The 20,709-nt window shown below is 36.2% G+C and overlaps 2 protein-coding genes across 4 annotated transcripts; both read left to right on the top strand.

Annotated features, from left to right (window-relative positions):
• The first annotated feature begins 5,103 nt into the window (after window positions 1–5,103).
• LOC147864047 (flagellar radial spoke protein 4-like) lies at window positions 5,104–10,230 on the top strand. The gene is made up of 6 exons (XM_087319668.1): window positions 5,104–5,270; window positions 5,935–6,089; window positions 7,820–8,059; window positions 8,185–8,428; window positions 8,834–8,944; window positions 9,316–10,230. Exons 1-6 carry the CDS (start codon window positions 5,169–5,171, stop codon window positions 9,910–9,912), a joined length of 1,449 nt encoding a protein of 482 aa, XP_087175794.1. The 5' UTR covers window positions 5,104–5,168; the 3' UTR covers window positions 9,913–10,230.
• A 3,577-nt stretch (window positions 10,231–13,807) lies between these two features.
• LOC147864048 (protein S-acyltransferase 10-like) lies at window positions 13,808–19,880 on the top strand. 3 transcript variants are annotated; one of them, XM_087319669.1, is made up of 11 exons: window positions 13,809–13,942; window positions 14,081–14,195; window positions 15,428–15,502; window positions 15,693–15,767; window positions 16,304–16,381; window positions 17,989–18,022; window positions 18,120–18,229; window positions 18,900–18,992; window positions 19,091–19,174; window positions 19,310–19,375; window positions 19,480–19,880. In XM_087319669.1, the coding sequence occupies exons 1-11, from the start codon at window positions 13,930–13,932 to the stop codon at window positions 19,649–19,651; spliced, it is 915 nt and encodes a 304-aa protein (XP_087175795.1). In that variant the 5' UTR covers window positions 13,809–13,929; the 3' UTR covers window positions 19,652–19,880. The 3 variants fall into 3 exon arrangements, with proteins under 3 accessions (XP_087175797.1, XP_087175795.1, XP_087175796.1); XM_087319670.1 differs by having other exon boundaries at window positions 13,851–13,946; XM_087319671.1 differs by lacking the exon at window positions 16,304–16,381 and having other exon boundaries at window positions 13,808–13,942.
• The last annotated feature ends 829 nt before the right edge of the window (window positions 19,881–20,709 follow it).

Raw genomic sequence — 20,709 nt, forward strand, 5'->3', positions numbered from 1 at the left:
CTTCTTACGTGTAAAAAGCCTAAATAACAATTTATGATCCTTTGCGATTATCGCGTTTGTTGCATTTCATAGCATGGTAGAATTCGAGAGACTTTCTTTGATACCGCTTTCACAACATTAAAAATTCTAGTGGTTCGCTCTCTTTGTTTAACATAGTACGAACTTCCATGATAAATTTATAGTTGTGATTCTACGAGATGGTAACCATGATTAGTAAATATATAACTTTAATCTCACATTCTTTTTTCTTGTCTGTGGAGTTTAGTGACAAAATAAAATTCAAGACCAGTGCTATAAAATGTTGAGATTAAATGGATCACGCGACATATGCATAGTAATATATTATTTATCAAGATTTTTTCTCTGTAAACACAATACATTATAAACATTGGGAAACTAGAACGTGAGGGAATAACCTTTGCCGACTCCAAATGATTTCTCGTTGTCGTGCCAATGCCAGTCGACACATGCTTTCCACCATGCGTGCCAAAGGTGTTACCGGCTTAGGGTAACATGGTGTCGGATACTCGTTCCTTTGGTATCCGATTCAAGGTCTTATGGTCGGGGAAGGGTGGTAGTGTCACGTTGTTTAGTGAGATTTGATCGCACAAACTCAGTATGACTCGAATTGTTGTGACTGTGGGGATTGTGGAGATTAAAACCGAGCCGAGTACAATCGAATGGTTACGTATACGCTAAACAAAACACATAGGAAAAACTCAACACATATAAACTTCGGCACAGAACACAAAGATGGAGTATCAACAAACATATTTATATATTCAAAACACTTGATACAAGGCTATTCGATTCCTCTTTACAGGCTTTCCATGTCCCTTTTTATAGGGTTCATCAGTGGTTACGAACAGGGCGTGAACCGCTACTACTAATAATAATTATTGTCGTTTTAAGTTTGGCCTTCTTTACTGCTTCAGTTCGGTTCGTAACAGTTTCTTAGTCTTTTCATACTTGATCATCCGAACTGGCCAACAACACTTAACATAGGTGTCCCACATAAATTGGTGGATACAACAATGGAACCATCTTGTCACTATTTTTTAGACTTTTAGTAGTGGATGTACTAGTTGTCAAGCCATGTGCTTTCTATGGTTACTAAAGCCAATTAAATTTATTTTTTCGAAAAAAAAAATCTTCATTTGTAGATTTCTGCATACGTGACTAAAATGATTAGGCTAAAAAACATTACGATGGCTCTAGCCATGATTACCTATGAAAACCACAAATAAGGGTAGTAAAAGACAAAAAAGGAATGAGATGAGACATTGTATATGTATTGAACATAGAACGTTGTCCTCCGTTCGAATGTGACCATGTCCTCCAGCTCCATAATGAGAACTGTTTTCCTTGTTTTCCTTTCACTTATTCTCCACCTTGTAACTCCTATAATGTCACACGAGATATGGTGAAGGATTTGTTTGTTTTTTTTTTTCCAAAAAAAAACTCCTTCCATTCGTTATAAAATTTTACAAATGAGATGATTATGTACAAATCCCTGTAGGGACGCAATAGTTCCATCTTATGTGGATGCCCATTGACTCAAGAAAGGGAGAGGACGACCATTGTTGGATGAAGGCTATTCGTTATCTCTCAACTCCATCGGAGCTGCCCTTGAGGCCATCATATTGGCTCTTTAGAGTGGCTACAATTTCACTCCATATCTCTTGCAATAACAGTGTTGGATGTGCGGTTTGGTTGGAGAAGACCCGTCTACACCGTTGTTTCCATAGAATCCAAAGAGTTATTGGGATGACCAATTCCAGCACAACTTGAGATTTGCCATTAAGAGGAGTTGAGTGGACATTGCCGATGGTGGAGAAAAAAACCTCTTGTGCTTTTATCACCAAAGTCATCCCCTCCTCTTGATGCTCGTATCTGTCAACTAGGGTCTGCCATGATAGCCAACATATATTTCCCCACTTGATGGAGCCTTGCACCTGGCATAATTGCAACAAGCGGCCAACCCCCTGCCATATTCGATGGGACCCTGGGCAGTCCCACAGAGCGTGTCTTATTGATTCTACTGCATTTGGACACTCTACACAATTAGGAGAGCTAAGGTTCCCACGTTGCCATGCTCCCACCGGTGGTGACTTATGTATTAATAGCCATTGGAACGTGGTAATTCGCCTCACGTGTTGTTGTTTCCAGATTTTCTGCCAAATCTTGGTGACAATTGTGTGAGGAACTTGATATGTGTGCTAGACCTTTGCAATAGCCGGCTCTCGGGCAGTTTGAGCAGCTAGGATGTGGCGACCCAATCTAGTTGTGAATTGGAAGAAAGGGATGGGTTTGCTTCCCAACTCGGCGTAAGGATCACGCCATGTCCATTGCAAAGGGTCCCAACTGACCTTACGTAGCCATGTGTTTTCATGATTACATATGTGCCAATCGGGTTGTACTTTGATCGAATCGAGATCTACAATCCATTTATGACCAGTATATGCGAGTACCCGAATTGCGTTATTCTGTGTTGGTGTCTTAGCGTCTTGCAATTCAGAGCCTTCGATCCTGTCTCGTGATCCCCTACCTCTCGGGATCAAAGATCCCTCCTCCTCATAGCCTATCCATTTCTCCATTGTCATCCTATGAGTAGTGGCTTCCCTAATCAGTAGAGCATTATTGATTTCCAATCTCATAGTCCATCAGCCCCTGATGCCATGGAGTATGTTGGCTTGATCTTGTAGTGGCAATGACATAAACCATCTCCAACATTCTATACTTTTCACTGAACCTTCTGCAATGTATCCCCATGACAACCCCTTACTTGATCCAAGTAGTTAATTAGATTCATCCTTGATACATGGGTTCCATAGGATACATTGACTAAGCCAGGCAAGTTCGGAACTCGATTGATCGCACTTGAGCCCTCGTCTAATGTCACACCATGCCTTCCACATGGATGCACTGAATCTATCCTCCAATTGGCGGGAGAAACTAGGTTTGAGATCCATGTTTAGAATCCATCCCGTTTGGGGGGGCCAATTAACCCCTTTTCATGGCCTAAAGTAAATGAAACGTAACCATAGTAGCATTTTCCAACAATCATTTCTTGGTTGGAGTTCTCGCACCACAAATTTGGCAAGTAAGGTTTTTGATTGTGAGAGGGGATCAACCAGACCCAATCCCCCTCTCGACAATGGTGAAGGATTTGTTGTAGAACATGGCGGGTACTAAAGCCAATATTTCGAGTTTATTGAGATAATTATAATGATGATATAACGAAAGCACGAGAGTACCCCCTAAACATATTCATTACTTACTCAAACACCTTCAAGTTCTCGAAATACACCAAATACTTCTCTTATACTAAACCCTAGGGATTTTTGTGAAAAGTTATGGATATTTTGATAAATATGCCAACAAATTGGGGCTACTATTATTAAGCTACTACCTCCATGCTAGGTTGTTTCTCACCATTGAATTGAATTGGATGTGGTTGAACCAGGAGCCGATACGTGACCATTTTGTACTCATTGAGAAACAGAGGTTATAATTGAGTAGCATATTTGAAAACATATATTAGTGGCATCTCAAAATAGTCATGGTATTTTTATGAACATATAACTCGTAGTTGTGAAAGCCCATTGGGATTTTTTGAGCATTTGGTTAAAATTTCGGTACAATAACTACAAATCTCAAAAAGGGAAGAGTCATTGGGCCTTGATTGTTCATGAAATTCGCAATTGTAGCTTCCCAAACTCTCCTCATTATTTTGAAATGCATTCATCTTCCTTCGGTTTTCTTGATAAACTTGGATTTATACATAAAAACAACATGACAAAAGAAAAAAGAAAAGTTCATCCCTACAATAATGAGAATCTTATGGTAAGGTAAACAACCCTCTAGGGAGTTGTAAGAGTAGCCAATAATCAACATATAAAGCCGACTCCTACGAGGACAAGTTGCTTGCAAAAAGCTTAAGTTGCGCGGATTACAAAATCCAGCTTCCATTTTAGCATATAGACCAACTGTGCTACTCCTAAGAAGACCCATAAAAGAACAACATTGGGCCATTTCTCAAACTACAACCACATCATATAAAAGGGTGGAGGCTAATCCCAGAGTCTGATCGAGTTAGCCACATGTTAGGCCATTGTATACACCACACCATGTTGGAGCCAATTATACGATAAGTGCACCACGCTTTTCTCAAATTATATGGGGGTGTGTAGAGGTGGGGTCAAACGACGTTTTTACAAGTGACTATGAATTTTTTTGTATCATTGTTCCCTTAAGTCTCTTCGATGGCTATCAACTAAGGTTGAGAGAAGAATGGAAAATACATAACTCGGATCATGGATGGTGACATATCTTAAAACGTAGTTGGCATTCTAAATTGTCACTTGTAGCAAAGGCCTTCATTTGGAGATTATTGATTGGGGGATTGTCTTTGGGATTAGCTCTAAAGTGATGTGGACTGACAATGGGCAATTGCTTATTTTGCACAATTCAAATGAAAGATAGTACTCATGGTTTCATACAATGTCTGATTGCTTTGTCATATTTGGAGTTGCATTTCTCAAAATTGGCAAGTTTTATCATGGTGTTATTTGATGCATAGACAGTGTGTGTTTGCACAATTCACACAAGTTGACCCAAAATCAAAGATGGATATTCTTTTCCTATTTCTAAGGTATTGGAGATTGCGTTATAACTGGGATATGTACAATGCTTTTGTATTTGATGGCAGGTATAGAGTTAAAGCATATATACGAAAGTTGAAGGGAGTACTAATGTGCCATTTTTCTTTATCGAAGCAGTTGGAAATTCTTTCCTTAATGGAGTGTTCATCTTGCCTACTGGCAATTCAAGATGTTCCACTACCCATGTAGTTAGTTAGTGGGTGACCATACTCCATTGTGACACCCATTGTAAGTAGTTCTTTTGACACACATTAAGAACACACCTTCCGTAGTGGTATCTCTCTAGTAAATTAAGAGATATATTTTAGCCCATACTAAAAAGGGCATTTTCGGGAAATAGAGGAAAGCGTGGGAGGGCATATGTTGGGGAAATAAAGGAAAACCTCAGGCGCAGGTTGTTTCGTTTCGTTTCTTTCTATGAAAGACGTTGTTCCTTCCTCCTCCTCTTCTTCTTCTTTGTTTTGTTTTCTGCTCCCGTGTCTGCCGTTAACCGGCAAACGAGCGATGGCTCCTCGAACTGTCGAAGAAGCCATCGCTTTCCTGCAGAAGAAAAGCACCACCAGCGGAGACTCTGTTTTCCTGCACTTCTCCCATCTCATCCAACAGGTAAGCATACAGAACACTTTCTCTGTGATTTATCGATCGATCGAGAGAGAGAGAGATTGAGAGAGGGAAAATGGGTGTATGCTCAATTCCCACAGAATGACCTGAATTCAGAGAGGGAGTTCATTTTTCTCTTCTTGAGGTATTGGGTAATCCTGCCATAATTTAGATATCAGCAATGCTTTCGTGTTTGATGGTAGACTAGGCATATCTACGGAAGTTTAAAGGAGCATTTATTTGTCCATTGTGTTTATTGAATTCCTTGGCAGTGTGTTCTTTTTCCTGTCTATTGGGGATTCAGCATGTCCCATCACCCATGTGGCGGAGAAACTACCAATGTAGTTTTTTTCACATGCAACTATTATAATTGTGTGTTTTCACCAGAGAGAGAGAGAGTTGATACTTTGAGATGTCTATGTCAACTGTGTGGAGATCATGAATTTATGTGTTCAATATGCCTGATATAGCATGCGAATTAGGAGAAGTGATGTATGGTCTAGTTCCATGAGAGAGAGATCCAATCAGGCTATGATGTAGATGTTTGTGCCAACTGTGATGAGATCATGGGGTCGTGTGTTGATACACCCAATATGACATGTTGTTTAGGAGAAGTGATATATAATCTAGCTCCGTGAGAGAGAGATTGAATGATTTTTACATGTATTAGATTCTAGAAACAAAAGCCGAAGATGCGGTTGATCTTTTGGAGACTAGTATGCTTTTGAAGCAAACAAGATTTTTGACAGAAGAGAAAATCGTGCCAAGTTTAGTAAGGACTCCTGATGAAGAGAAGTTGGTGCAATCTTTTCTACAACTCTTCAAGTAAATAGCTAACAAATTGTAACGATCAAAACTTAATTTTGGTTTAAGATTAAGGTTACATATGTGTAAAGAAGAAACAAATGTCATCCTAGAAAGTAGTAAACCAAGTAAAGTTTCCATGTCCAGTACATATCTAACAATATTTTGGTATATGTATTTCTTGTGGTAAAACATAAATACTTTATATATTGGTTTCTTTGTAGATTAAAGAAATTTGAAATGAGCTATGTCACCAAACATTGCTTTGTCTTTGCTCTTTTTTCTTAAAGCTGTTAGTCCAGTTATCACTTTAGCATGTCTCAAATTTTAACTAATCTCTACCATAAATAAGAATAGCTTGTCCCTTAGCAGAAAGTATATGTGACCAATTTGTTAAGTTGGTTAGGATTACTGGAATCTTATTTTGGATTGAGGTTTTCTTTGTTCTCACCGTTTTCTCAGCAATGATACGATGTTCAATGAGTACGAAGTTTTAATTGTTGTTACCTGTATAATAAGGAAACAATGAAAACAGAAACGAGTTCTCAAGTTTCCAAAAAAGGGCAATGCAAAGGATCTCATCAACTATTCATATGCTGTAAACAAAATTAAGTATGCAGATTAAAATTTTAGTGACAATGTCACATCATAATGGCTGTAGAAAGGCTTATGCAAGAGAAAATGTAGATAACTGATGGCTGGGTTTTATACCTAAATTTGATCCTCTTTAGCTTGCTTTTTTCCACCTTTTTAATGTTGAAAGATGATTTCTGATTAATAGGAAAAGAAAGAAAGATATACTGAACCTAGTTTGGTACCTTGACAGGATATATTTTTGTGTTAGGCTTTTAGAAAACATGATGCAATAATATTGTAGATAGGATTCTAAAGCTAACACAAATATGGTAGCATGCACATGCATAAAATTTACTGCGAATGAATTGATATTTTTCTTTATCGTTAGTAATACCATGACAGTGCTATCTTTGCTTTGCAACAATGGGAGATGAGTGTATACAAATCCTCACAAAGAAAATTCTCCAATCATGGTGAAACAAATGTAATGTCTGGTTGATTTTTGCAAGATGTTAGATATGGTCACTTGTAAGTATGCTATAGAATTTGTTGTGGGATGAGATATTTAGAGAGATGGAGCAAGCCTAAAACTGGCATTGGTTCCTTCCTAGGTGTTTCTTTCGATGGTTCTATTATATGCACATTTTGATGCGGTTGTGTTCCTGACATAAAGCTCATTGTGGTTATGATTGATTCCCCACATGAAGTTATTATATTATTGTATTAAAATGAATTGTAACTTCATTATGCTTGTTTACATTCCCCACCCTTGCCAGGAAGCCTCCTATGGTGAAGGGCATTTCTCGTTTGTACTGGACAATTGGTTGTAGTTCCTGATGTTTATCATATATAGACATCCTAAAGATTTAGAAGTTTGTTAATGTGGCAGGCTTCAATCAAAGCTTTTCTGCAAGTTTGGTTGATGCATTAAGTGAGCGTACAAAATTACCATATGTAGAAGCATGAGCATGCAAGACATGACCCTTGGTTGTGTTGAGGATGCATGACCTTCATCTCCTTTTATTATGCCTCTAATGCTCTCATAATCTCATTGATTTCACTTATAGAACAAATATTTGTGCTCAGTAGAACATGCTTTTTGTCTATTGAGTAAGTATTACAGGTGCTAGAGAGAGTGGAATGGCTAAATATTGATATATATTTGACTTTATCAGCATCAAAATCAAACCTCCAGCTGATCCAGGGGGAGGGGAAGAAGAAGAAGAGGAGGCATCAGCTGATGAAAACAATGCTGAGGTGGCTGATTTTTGGAATGAAAGTACTTTTTTTGAAGCTGTGGGTGTTGGTGTCGGGCAGACAGAAAGCTATTACATTGTTTTGGCTATTAAGCAACTTTCATCGAAACCTGGGATATCAAAAGTTAGGTTCTTTGGGAAGTTCTATGGAACACAAGGGTATGTATGCTATTAATAACTCTTTCTTTCAACAAATTGTCATTGAGAATCCTTAAGTTTGCATTTAAGATATCCCTTTCGAAAAACCTGTATTTGGTAGGGTTTTAAAATATTGGCTTCTGCAGAAATTACTTCATATTTGAAACAAACAAAATTGGGGATGAGGAGACAGAATCAGAGATGAACGAAAATCCACCAGAGTTTGGTAGACCAATTGATCCTATACCAAAAGAGATAGAAGGAACAAATGCATATTTATATTGGGCTTGTACCAGATTAGGTGAAGAATTTATGCGGTTGCCGGATGTCACACCATTGCAAATCAAGACGGCTAGAGCTCTCACAAAGTTCCTAACTGGGAACCTTGATGTATTACAGCTTTCCTCTTACTTCATTGACATGCTGCAAGTTTTTAAAATGTACAGACAAACCACAATGCATTTAAGAAAATAGTGTATTTTGTCAAACACAAAAAACTATAATACTGCCAAAATTGATATGAGTGTATATTAGCAAGGGCAGGTATCGTTACAATTGTATGATAGCCATGAGTACAAGCGGATATCTAGAAGCAAAGAAAAATTAAATGCTTTTACAATAGGATAGCTGTGAAATTCAATGGTAGATTTTAGGGGGAATACTGGAACTTCAACACAGACCGTTATAAAATGAGATGCAGTTTTATCAAAATTGGCTTCTATATGGTGTGTGTATGTAATTTGAGGATTCAGGATTTCGTATTTAATCAATAATGTTTTTGTTTCTTGAATGAAGGCTGAGGTGTCTGCTTATCCTCCTTTCCCTGGAGTGGAGAAAAACTATTTGAGAGCACAGATCGCGCGCATATCAGCAACTACGGTTTTGGCTCCGAAGGATTACTTTGTGGTGAGCTACTGAATATTACCCATAATTCGGCACATATATAAAAAATTTCATCTTTATGGATGCTTGATAATGTTTCATTATTTCTGATGTGAAATCACCTTTTTGCTTTTTGTAAATTAGTTTGTAAATGAGTGTGTATATAAAAGCAAAAATCTTTATTGATGACATATTTTCACACAATCTTTCTGTGGTTTTAAACTATAAAATACATTTTAGATTTTGTAAGTTATTTACATTATCTCATAGAGCTTTGGTATCCATTCAACTCATTATTTTAAGTACTCAAATGGGGCTCTATCATTTTTTTTCTTATTGTACATGGTTTATTCCGCTTAATACTAGTTTCCTTTCTTCTCTCTCTACTTTTGCAGCCTGAGGAGGCAGAGGAAGGAGCAGAACCAAGCGAGAAGATTGAGAGAAATGAAGAATGGACAATGCCACCACTGGCTGAACTTGGCCAGTTAGATGCATGGGTGCATCAAAATCCTCATATCAAGAGACAAGGAAGATGTTCCTTATATATTCCTGAGGCTGAACCCGATGAAGAAGCCGAAGAAGAAGAGGTTGATGAAGAAATTCCCAAAGAAGAGGAAGAACCCGATGAAAGTCCAGAGATCTTGAGCTCGGTGGATAATGATGCAAACATAATAGATGAAATAAAGCCGTGGTCAATCTCATTCAGTTCTTGTGTAGAAGGTTTGAAGCACAAAGTTGTATGTTTGAGATCTCTTCTATGGCCAGGGGCATATACAGTTTCAACTAAGAATGGATATAGCAATATATATATTGGATGGGGTATAAAGAATGCTCCTTATGAGCCTCCACTACCACCAGAGGTACAAAAAGAGTATGAAGGAGAATTAGTTGAAAGTGTGGAGTTACCTCCTATACCAGCACCAGAGGTGCCTACAGAAAGTGAGGCAGAGCATGACGAAGAAGGGGAACAAGAAGAGGAGGAAGAAGACTAAATTTTTGTGTTACATAGAGATGCCACAACCCAAAATCTTGTTGAGCCTGCACACCAAGAATTTGATCCAATAAAAGACCTTATTTTAGGCAGTGTATCAAATCATGCTAAGAAATATTTGTTTTTTATAAAGCCAAACAAGGCATAATTGTTCCTTCACCTGAAACGTACATTTTGCACTTTGTAGTCTTTGTGCGAGTGTGTGGTTCTTCATGATATATCTTCTTCTTGAGAATGTAAGCTCCCATTAGGTTGACTATTTATATGCATACTTGTAACTTCATCAAGTTATTATGTTCCCATGTTTAGTTTGCCATTGTATATAGCTTCTCTTGGTAAAAATGAAAATTCTATGTACTCCCCCATGTGTCACATTTACATTTCCAATCCAATTTAATGGGTAATTCCCCTTGAGATTATCAAATTTCCTAATGATTTCAAACGCAAGCATGTTATGAAAGGAATTCAGATTGTGAGAGCAATGTAAGTAAGTGTTACGATGAAGTGATATGGTAAAAAGCTAGGCATTCATATCTCTTTGACAAATCACTAGTATAGAACAAGGATAAATTAGGGATAATAGATATCATTAGTAAATTAATTGGAGATCGAGGGAAAATGTTTATTGGGATACCATCAAAAACAAAGTCGCATGAAATTGTTGTCTTTGCAAAATATTCTTGGTAATGCTAGATGGCATGTACAAGACTTGGAAAAAATGGGAAAGCTATGTTATTAATGGAGGCTTTCATATAGTGTGTGCTTGTTGAGTTTGAGATTGAGTGGCTCATGGAGAATGTCCAAAAAGATTTGTAATACTTGGATTGGGAAATATATCAAGCGCATCCTAATAAAAGTGAAGTTGTTTCTATGTGTAAGCACGTCACGCAACCACGAATTTACACTTATGTTTGTATAGACCTTCATATTTTGATGTATTCATGTTGTGGAAGGACATACGATTAATTTAATATAGTAGCAAGTTCATTTTATTTGTCTTTCATGTTATATTTTGTTTTGGGAGAAACGAATCAAGTTCTATGCATTAGCGTCACTTTGTAAATCTCCTCCTCAAATATATGAATATTTATGTTTCCAAGAAATAGTGCTTGGTATCGAAGTGAGAATCAACAACTATCATGAAATGCACATGCTATCATCTTTATACCATCATTTTGTCAAACTACAATTCTTGTACATGGTGGTTGGTGCAAATATTATTTTATTAACATCCATAACTCCAGTACTTCCTTTTGGTACATCTATAGATCCCCTTCATATTCTTGGATGTTTATAATTCGAGTCCATGATGTATTGAATATATTTCACATGTTTGCACAAAGTCCTTCATGAACTTTCTTATTCAAGAGCATGCAAAATTCTAGTTTCTCTACATCTTTAAAAATCCATGGTTTTTTCTTATTGGGGCTCATGTAGTTTGACAAATTTATATGGTTTACAAATTCATTAGTTCAATCACGTTTCCCATGTCTACAACAATCTTGTGTGATTTTTCTTTATCCTAATACAACTAGACAACAAGTTTCTCCTAAAGGCTAAAACTATAATGTTACAAGTTCACTTGTCGCTTAAATAACCATGTTTTTTGTTTCTTTAGAAACTCTATGAGTGGAAGTTACATGTTATCGCCAACCTTTTCGATTCAAAAGTGACGTCCTTCCATAATAAATGAGATCACAATGGACCTAACTATTTGGTGAGCTTTATTGAGCAAATAAGAACAATTGATTGACCACACTAAATGAGTTAGACAATAAGAAAAATAACATTTATGATTTTATTAGGTTTTCACAACTAGAGAAGATACTCGTGGCATCAATCATTACTCAATACATGTGTATAACATAAATAATTCTAGATATGAACAGAAATTACCCCATTCTCTTAATATAGGATTTTGAGTGAGAGAGAAAATTGTCAATAAATCATGTTAAAATGTGCAAATAGCTTCACTATACTTAGAACAATCACGCTATTTCAAGAAAGGCGACAATTCACTAGCTAAATAAAATAAAATAGAAACACCAAGTCAAATTTGTTCATCCTCAAAACTAACTTTCAAATATAGGCTTACTATCTAGGAAACAAAAAATGGTTAGTTATAAGAGCTCGTCTTTTAGAACCCCTTTTGGTAGTAAGAACTTTGAGCATACATTACCCAATGCACACTAAATATTCTTGTTGTCTTCAATCATTTTTGCCAAATTAAGAAAATTTGTTATTAACATCTTCATAACTTGTGCTATAGGTTCAATGCACTTGCACAATTTTGGTGAAGAAATATGATCAACAACTTGGCGGATAGATAGATATCTTTTTAACGAACACCATAGATTGATCTATGGAAAAAATAGAGAGGATGCAAATGATTATTTTGGCAATAATTAAACAAAGGTTCCTATCTTCAACATCAATTGCTCGATATAGTAAGATGAAAATGTTTGAGATCATCACTCTTAGATACATAGCCTTTATCTTTAGAATCTAGATTGCATCACCCAATATTTAATTGTCTCATGCATCTCACATTTGTAGGAATGAACGATATTGGGGTAAAGTCTTGGAGGCTTACTTCAACATCAACTTCAAGATGATCAAATTTTAAAGTAATTTACTTACAATACAAACTGTCGTTTGTAGTCACGCTCGGTCAATTATCATGTTAGGTGCTACCGTTTCATTCTCATGTACAATATACATTTGTCTCACAAATACGAAATGAGATATGATGTAAATAATCTTACATGGGATGAGTTCTAAACATTCTAATACAATATTTTTTAGTTTACATGCATGGAGGCAATGTGAAATTGTCTTGGACCTATATTTGCCATGCTCTAATTCAATACATGTGTGTGAGAGAGCATGGTTGCCAATATATTTGTTTATTAGAGGTAGAGTATAATAAGGGATATGAAATTTCCTTTCAAAGGCTAAGTGAGGCAATCGGTAGATGGCCAATAAGCTACTCACGATGTATGTGCATCATGAGGGTGGAAGACAAAAACCAAGTTGTATTTGACTTTGTATATGATCAGGGATTGTCATGCTCCAAAGGAAATTCCCTCTTAAGGCATTTGTCTTCCAAGTCTATGGTTTTAATTAACACATTTATCAAACAATTGGCATGACTCAGATTTTGCATTGATTGAAGAAATGAAAAACTATATGGTCTCGGGATGATCCAAAACCTAAACCTTGTACAATCCCCTTAGTTTACTAGATCTTTCCATGTACGTCAAACATCACGTACTAACAACCACCAAAGAAAACAGAACTCCAAGGGGGGGGGGGGGGGGGGCTCGGAACAAGCGTGTTGACCCCATCTAGTAGCAAAACTTCAAAAGAGAATCATGACAATAATCGCCAACTATACCATGGGCACTGTCCAATGCTTAGGTTTGATGTGACTATATAGGAAGGATTGTATGTGAGCTTCCCGACAGCCATCCCATACACACATGGTATGCACGTATGGTGCCCATGTAATGGCGAGGAGACATAAGCGCAACACGAAGCGGAATATGATTGTCGATCTAGACAGGCAAACAAGTGCTGATCTCTTGATCTGAGGGAGAGAGAGAGAGAGAGAGAGAGAGATGATGTGTGTGTGTGTGAAAGGATTTATGAGGAACCAGAAGAAAGTATTTATGTGGATATGGATCTCTCTGGGATCTCTGTGAGAGAGAGAGAGATATATATATATATATATATGTTGTTAGATTTCCCTTAGGCATCCAAAAGGGATCGAAAACGCTAAAGTTTCTTCTTGATTGTGCGTTGAAGCCCAAAAACAAAAAAGCCATAATATCGGCTTTTTCTATGTGGGCGATTTATTCCTCTATTTTCTCTCTCTGTCTCTGTGTCTTTCTTTCTTTTCATAAGCAGGGCTGTACTATTTATCCCCTCATCCATCACGCCATAACCTTTTTTCAAATACCTCGATACACAGACTGTCGTCCAGATCTTATGAGCAAAACCCTAATCTTCCAATGACATGAGGATCATCTGTATGTATGTTGATTCTAAAAGAGTAACAACATCAAAAGTTTATTTCTTTGTTTTCCGCTGTCACGTATGCTTAACCTTTTTCAAACGCTATTTGTTTTCTTCTTCTTCTTCTTCTTCTTCTTCTTCTTCTTCCTCAGCTCTCCTTTCACGATGGAGGGTAAGGATCCTCATGATCGCATTGCACATCCTGTTTGTAGGATGCTTAGTTCTACTCGATCACGACTTGATTCTTCAAACTGTTCAACATCCATGGTAAGTTCCTTCCTTTTCTGCCTTTTACAAAAAACATAATTCTTTTAGTTTCTTTTCAAATCTGCGTCTTTACTTATGGTTAAAAAAATGCAATGTACTTCACACGTTTAATGAGGCCTTGCAATTAAAGCATATGATAAAATGGCTAAGATCAAGAAGCAGTATATGGACTTTGTTTGATAAAACTTAGATTGTATAAATGCCCTTGATGAGTTTAACGAATTTTAGACGTTGAAATCTATGTGAAATGTCTTGAGTGACGAGATCAACGAGGTGTATATGGAGTTTGTGTTTTACGACTTGTAATGCATTTTATGGGTTTAATAGATTTTATTCATTGAAGTTTATATGAACTATCTTGATTGACAAGATTGACAAGGTCTCCATGGGTCTTATATGTTACGATTGCAATGCTCTTCACGAGTTTAATTAAATTTTAGACGTTGAAGTAAACGTGAAATGTCTAGATAAACAAGATCTAGAAGGTTTCAATGAACTTTGGATGCTAAGGCTACTACTCCCTCGTGTGTTTAATGAGTTATGAAATGTCTTGATTGATAAGATAAAGGTGGTCTTCACGCACAACCTTCATGACCTTGTTGAGATATGGCTAAAATGCATTAAACTACGAAGTTATTGCAGTCTAATGTTAGATAAGTGATCCCCTATGTTGATCACCATAGAAAGCTGTAAAGGACCTTTTGAAAATTAATATGGAATCTCCTCTAAAACAGTAGAGGTTCAATGCCATGCTTCCGTTTTTCCCACACAATTAGTGATTGGGCAGACTAAGAATTGTGTTTTTAATATCTTACAGTATCATATATATATATATATATATATATGTATATTAACACTATCTTAGAGGGAAAGTGCTATCACTTACTACCATTAAGTCATGGAAAGTGAATTTTCTTAATGGCCATTTAACTATGCTACCTTTATGTTTTGATTATATTTCTTTTATTAGCATCATCTCTAAAAGATGAAATCTAACGCATCAAGAATCTAAATTACAGGAGAAAATTGTATTTGTTATTTCAAATTTATCATTTAAAAAAGAGGTCTTTAATGTTGTCTCTTACTTTGGAGAATTTTTTTAAACAAAAGAAGGGAAGGAAAAATTTGCATTGTCCATCTTCTTAATTTATTAGTAGCAATAGTTGATAGGGATACTGCTTTATGTGTATATAAATAGTTATGGTTCATAACATGTATCTGCTATTTTACAGGTATACCACTTGCTACTTACTCCTCGTTGCTTTGACACTCTGCCAGTATCTATTTACTGCAGGGTCTAACCCAGGGTATGTAAACTACCAAGTTGATACTCTTTACGTTTTTTTGGTCCTATATTTTTCATGTAGTCGTATATCTATGTTTCCGTTCGGTCTTTGGTGGTTTGTTGAAAAGTTATGGTCTTCTTCACATATGTGAGATAAGATGTCACATATTTGACCTTCACCATTTTGTTGATCCAACTGTCCTTTTTCCCAGATATGTTACAGATATGTTGAGGGACGAGCAAATAGCTGAAATTGACATGAAACGATCTAGGGATGTATCGGCAGGGTAATTTGTTGATTCTGTCATTATACTATTTAAAAGATTTGCAGTTAATTCCCAAAATTGGATTCAGGAGTGTCATGGTATATATTAGGCTGCAATAGTGTGATAAGAAAGGTTGGCTGGCACACAATCACTATTAACAATTGTTAATAAGTGCAAATCAGAGTAAGAAGTTGTTGAAAGATGTTACACATTCAAACAAAATTGATATGGGGGAACCACTGTGAACATTTGAAACTTTAAGGGATGATAATGCTCTTTATAGAAAGAACCAAGTTTTGTATATTTTGAATGGTTTCTTGGTTTCAATTGTGAAGCTAGGCCCGGTTGGCTCAAATAAACTCTTAGGAATTTGTGTTTTCTTCCTTAATGGCAAAGAAAATGTTTTAACGATATAATATCTTTGCTGGATTGGAACATGCCTATAGCCAAACTTCTAATGCATCTTCAAGACATCAGCTTAAACGTTTCCTTCTATAATCTCATGCATTTCTCTTATCATACAAGGTTCTGATTATAACATCATCTTTGTTAGGCAGTTCACAAAAACTGGACCGAGCTCGAGGGATTTCCAATTCAAGGCCAACTCTTTGGCTTGGTGCTAGCAGTAGTTCAATGTAAGAAAAATGTTGTCTTTAGATTTTCTATACAAGCTATTTTGAATCTCTGTTTGAAATATTGAGCTTCTTTAGATGATGCGATTGTACAATGGTGGTGAGGTAGTTAATTTATTGTGCCCTAAAATGAGCATAAAACATTCTTGCATGTGCCAGAAAACCTGTTTAGGAATTATATCGACTTGTTTGAGCAAGTTCGGTGAACCGGTATCCTATGCCCCGTGGATCCCGCAAGCTAGGGTCAGCCACTACACCCTTTATCCGTTGCCAACGGTCTCAACAGTGCTATTAATAACATTCATCACAGCTACTACAAAATGTAGACAACTGATTCTAAACTATGATCATGCAACCTACGCTTGTAATTGATTCTATTTTGGAAAAGCTCATGTTGCAGTACAGTATTAGCATTTTTTGACATCTAGAAAATGAAACAGGCCTGGAAATACATTAAGGGTAGTAGAACTGAAAATGGTTTTCATCTTACTAAACACTGATGAAAGCAGCAACATCCATCACTGATATCCCCCAAGGTGTGGCACTCCCATCAGTATTTGCTTAAATACTATTTAGATTTTAATCCCGTAATTATAAAAACCCTTGCAGGACATTCCCAAGAACAGAATCACCAAGATTAATTCTTTATGATAACGAACAAATGCTAACAGGCTGTATTCTGATTTCTGTACTTGTCTCCAATTATTTGATCCCTGAACTCTTTGTGGGCATGTATACATGGTGTGTTCATGCATATGGTCTGTTTGTCTTTCCATGTCAGAGTGGCTCATGGCTTCATCATGAGGTGGCTAGGGGAGGTGGAGAAAAATGAAATGGAGATCTTGGCTAGTACTGTATAGATTATAAAGGTTTCTTTGGGATTGATGTTATATATTACGTAGAATCTCCTAGAAATGGACCATTAATGTATTGGAGAAGACTTCAGCATGAAATATATATGAATGAAGAGCATTAGTTATTCATGGTGATGTGTTTGGGGATTGAGATATAAGTATATGTTTTATATAATCTCTGCGCTTAGCAGAGTTTGGATGATTCTGCAGTCACATATATAACATACTTACTAACATGGGACCAAATTACCCAATCAGTGGCCACTCAGTTCATTATTTGTGAGGTCTGTATACTGGAGTAGAGTTGATACCCATTATCAAAATACCAGATTGGAACTTACAGGCACAGATGACTTTTTATCATTTGCTCATCATGGGTCTGCATCATTATTAGGATATGCATGAATTTATGTGGGCAACATGATTCTCTAAGAAGACATAACAGTCTCATAGTGCAGCTTTGGTGGATAGAGGGAGAGAGTAGTCTTAAGGCATATTAGTTGCTCTGCTTAGGACCGAGGAAATCACCGAGGAAATCATAAGTCCCAATTCTTTGCTCGTCTGTATTGCTTTTAGAAACATTCATTCATAGTTATTGTTTAGTAATGAAGTATTTCTCTGCAAGAGTGAGATTGAAATCATTTGAGGTTATATATATAAAAGTTTTTGATTGAGATATAATGATATTTTTGAGCATGAAAGTTGTTCAAGTATTAGGTGAAAATTCTTATTCTGAAGTCATTTTTTATTTTTCAGCAACAGAACATGTCCTACATGCCGTGTATTTCAGGTTACTTACGAGACTTTTGATGTTAACTCTTCTTGAGTGTATTTTGTGTAAAGTATCTGTTATTCTGTTAACTTATTAATGCTATGACACTCCGCAGCCTCCACGCTCAAAGCATTGCCATGATTGTAACAAATGTGTCCTACGGTTCGATCATTATTGTGCTTGGCTTGGCACTTGTATAGGATATGGGAACCATTGCAGGTTTTGGTAAGCATGGCAACTGTCTGGAAAAATGTAGTTGGCTACTGTATTTATTATCATTATTAGCGTAGTATTAATGGCTCATTTTATGATTGTTAAAACATACTATAATTTTGTCAAAGAACCTTGACATGTTGAGAATTGTAAGGACAATTGTACCACCACCACCACAGAATGTTAATGTCTTTATAGCGAGTTCAGGCTTCTAGTGAAGATAAGAAATGTAATATACCTCTGGCCAATAACAGATTCACCATTTTGGTTTTCCCATATGTTGAGGATAAGTTTCATCAGACTGAAATAATTTCAGAACCAAATAGGTATTCTAATTTTTGTTTTGGTTTACCTTAGAATACACAATTCTGATCAATCTAACTGCTGAAACACTAAGTAAGGGGATGACTCGTTTGCTTAATATGGGCCTGAATAAAATTGTTTATTGAAATGATTCTCCATTTGTTTGTTGAAATTTGTGATGGGGGGGTGTAAAAGGCCTATGAACTTTCTATCCTTTTACCTTTTATTAACTTGGTATCGGATAACATATATTTGTCAAAAATGAGGAAACTGGTTTCTATTCTAGTAATGGATGTGTATGCACACAATATATGGTGAAACCCTTTTATTTGGTGATCTATTGATTTGATAATTCTGTTATGATGTGTACACACCACAGGTGGTACATATTTGAGGAGGCAGCGCTCTGCCTATGGACGTGGGTCATCTATGCAATGTCTTTCAATAATACAAAGGGCTCGAGCTCATCATGGTATGATTATTCTGCTGTCCATGTTAAAAATAATATATGTGAAAGGTTTTATATTGAAATAATAATTTATTCGTCTTCTTTTTTCTTTCTTTTCCCAGGTTGCACACGACGGTTGTTGTTATCATACTCATTATACTTACAGCTGCATTCTCATTTTTGTTGTTGCTTCTTGTGTTTCATAGGTAAGGTGGTTACAAAGTTTTAAAATGTTCTATTTGACAATCTTTAGGGGTAGGCCATTCTTCTTTCCTGTAGGCTTGTTCCTTTGAATTAAAAAGGGAAAATAAATAAAAAACACCGTTTGAAACATTTTGCAGCTACTTGGTATTAACAAATCAAACAACTCATGAGTTGATAAGGAGAAAGCGCATTCTGGAATTCAGGTTCTTACATGTTATATGACGTGTGTGCTGCATGTTTTATTTTTTCAGTATTGAGTTTAATCATGATTTCTAATTGATTTGATGTTTTATTTTCATATTTCCAGGAATATACCAGAAAATGTGAGACCTTACAGTCAAGGTTGTATTAGAAATTTGTATTCTTTTTGCTGTGCTCCTCGAGGACTCTATGCCATTGAGAAAATGCCAAGTCTCAACATCTTAGAAAAACGAGCGAATCAATCTCTATTGGATACTCTCTATTTTAACTGCTGTTGATTCTTCCTTACGATGTTTGTTATGCAATTCGTAGGCAAATTGATCGATTGTTTGGAAATGATTCTTTCACAAAGAGTGGGTGTATTGATAAGACTGGATATAATCTTGATTTAGAAATGATCCAGTCTTATTTTTGCCGAGGCTGAGGTAGTAAAAACACTAAAGCTATTGTGTAATACAAATTTGGAAGCTTCTATATAAATGGGTTAGAAGCTCATATATTATTTGATCCCGATTCGTTACATGTATTGATTTGTCAGGTTTTTTTCTTTCAAATATTCGTTCTTAATTTCTCTTGGTTCATTTAACCCCCAAACACAAAATAAGCTTATGGCCATTGCCTCATTGTTATATTTTTCTAGAAAATAAATGGTGGAAAAGACATGCTCACATATATATATGTATACATAGAGTAATTGGTCATCACTGATCACCATCAATTCAAAGTAGCAATTTAACATCCTGAATGATGCAAAATGTTCACCATGGCTACACATAAGTACATGCAATCAGGATTATAGTAAAAACCACAAGTTAGGAAACAGTTGGTTCGTTTCTTTCATGGTTTCTAACTTGCATCCCAAAACTAGATAATGCAAAGTTTGTAATTTATGTGTCTTTATTTCCTGCGATCTCTAATATGGATACATTAATGTATTCATAAATGTGTTATGTGCATATTCAAGAATGATGATTTATTACTGATTCAGAAGATGATGAATGAATATTGAGGATCATGTGACGTGTACAAATTGTGCAATGAATCATGACATTCCAAGATAGAAGAATGGATAATGTGGTATAAGACAAAGCATTGGAAGAACCCATGTTAACATGAATTAAGAGAACAAACGCTAAGTGTCAAGAAAACCTATATAATAATCGTGTTATATTTCTTGGCATGTCTCTTTTTGTTACTCTCTCTCTCTCTCTCCCCCTCTCTCTTCTACCCCCCTTTGTGTGTGTGTAACGTCATAAAGAAATTACAACATAGAAAGTCCATGGGTCACACATGATTGTGAGTTGATCACATCATATATGCTTGAGAGTGCCTAGCC

The sequence above is a fragment of the Azolla caroliniana genome, unplaced genomic scaffold, assembly GCF_043228905.1.
Source record: "Azolla caroliniana isolate FFs.n. ecotype wild unplaced genomic scaffold, voAzoCaro1.0.p SCAF_5, whole genome shotgun sequence".
NCBI classification, from domain to species: domain Eukaryota; kingdom Viridiplantae; phylum Streptophyta; class Polypodiopsida; order Salviniales; family Salviniaceae; genus Azolla; species Azolla caroliniana.

Coding starts and splice junctions, on each gene's coding strand:
- LOC147864048 (XM_087319669.1), top strand. Junction 15,768..16,303: donor TCTAGGGATGTATCGGCAGG/GTAATTTGTTGA, acceptor TTTGTTAGGCAG/TTCACAAAAACTGGACCGAG. Junction 19,376..19,479: donor AAGCGCATTCTGGAATTCAG/GTTCTTACATGT, acceptor TCATATTTCCAG/GAATATACCAGAAAATGTGA.
- LOC147864047 (XM_087319668.1), top strand. CDS start 5,169: ATGGCTCCTCGAACTGTCGAAGAAGCCATCGCTTTCCTGCAGAAGAAA. Junction 5,271..5,934: donor TCTCCCATCTCATCCAACAG/GTAAGCATACAG, acceptor TACATGTATTAG/ATTCTAGAAACAAAAGCCGA. Junction 6,090..7,819: donor TCTTTTCTACAACTCTTCAA/GTAAATAGCTAA, acceptor TGACTTTATCAG/CATCAAAATCAAACCTCCAG.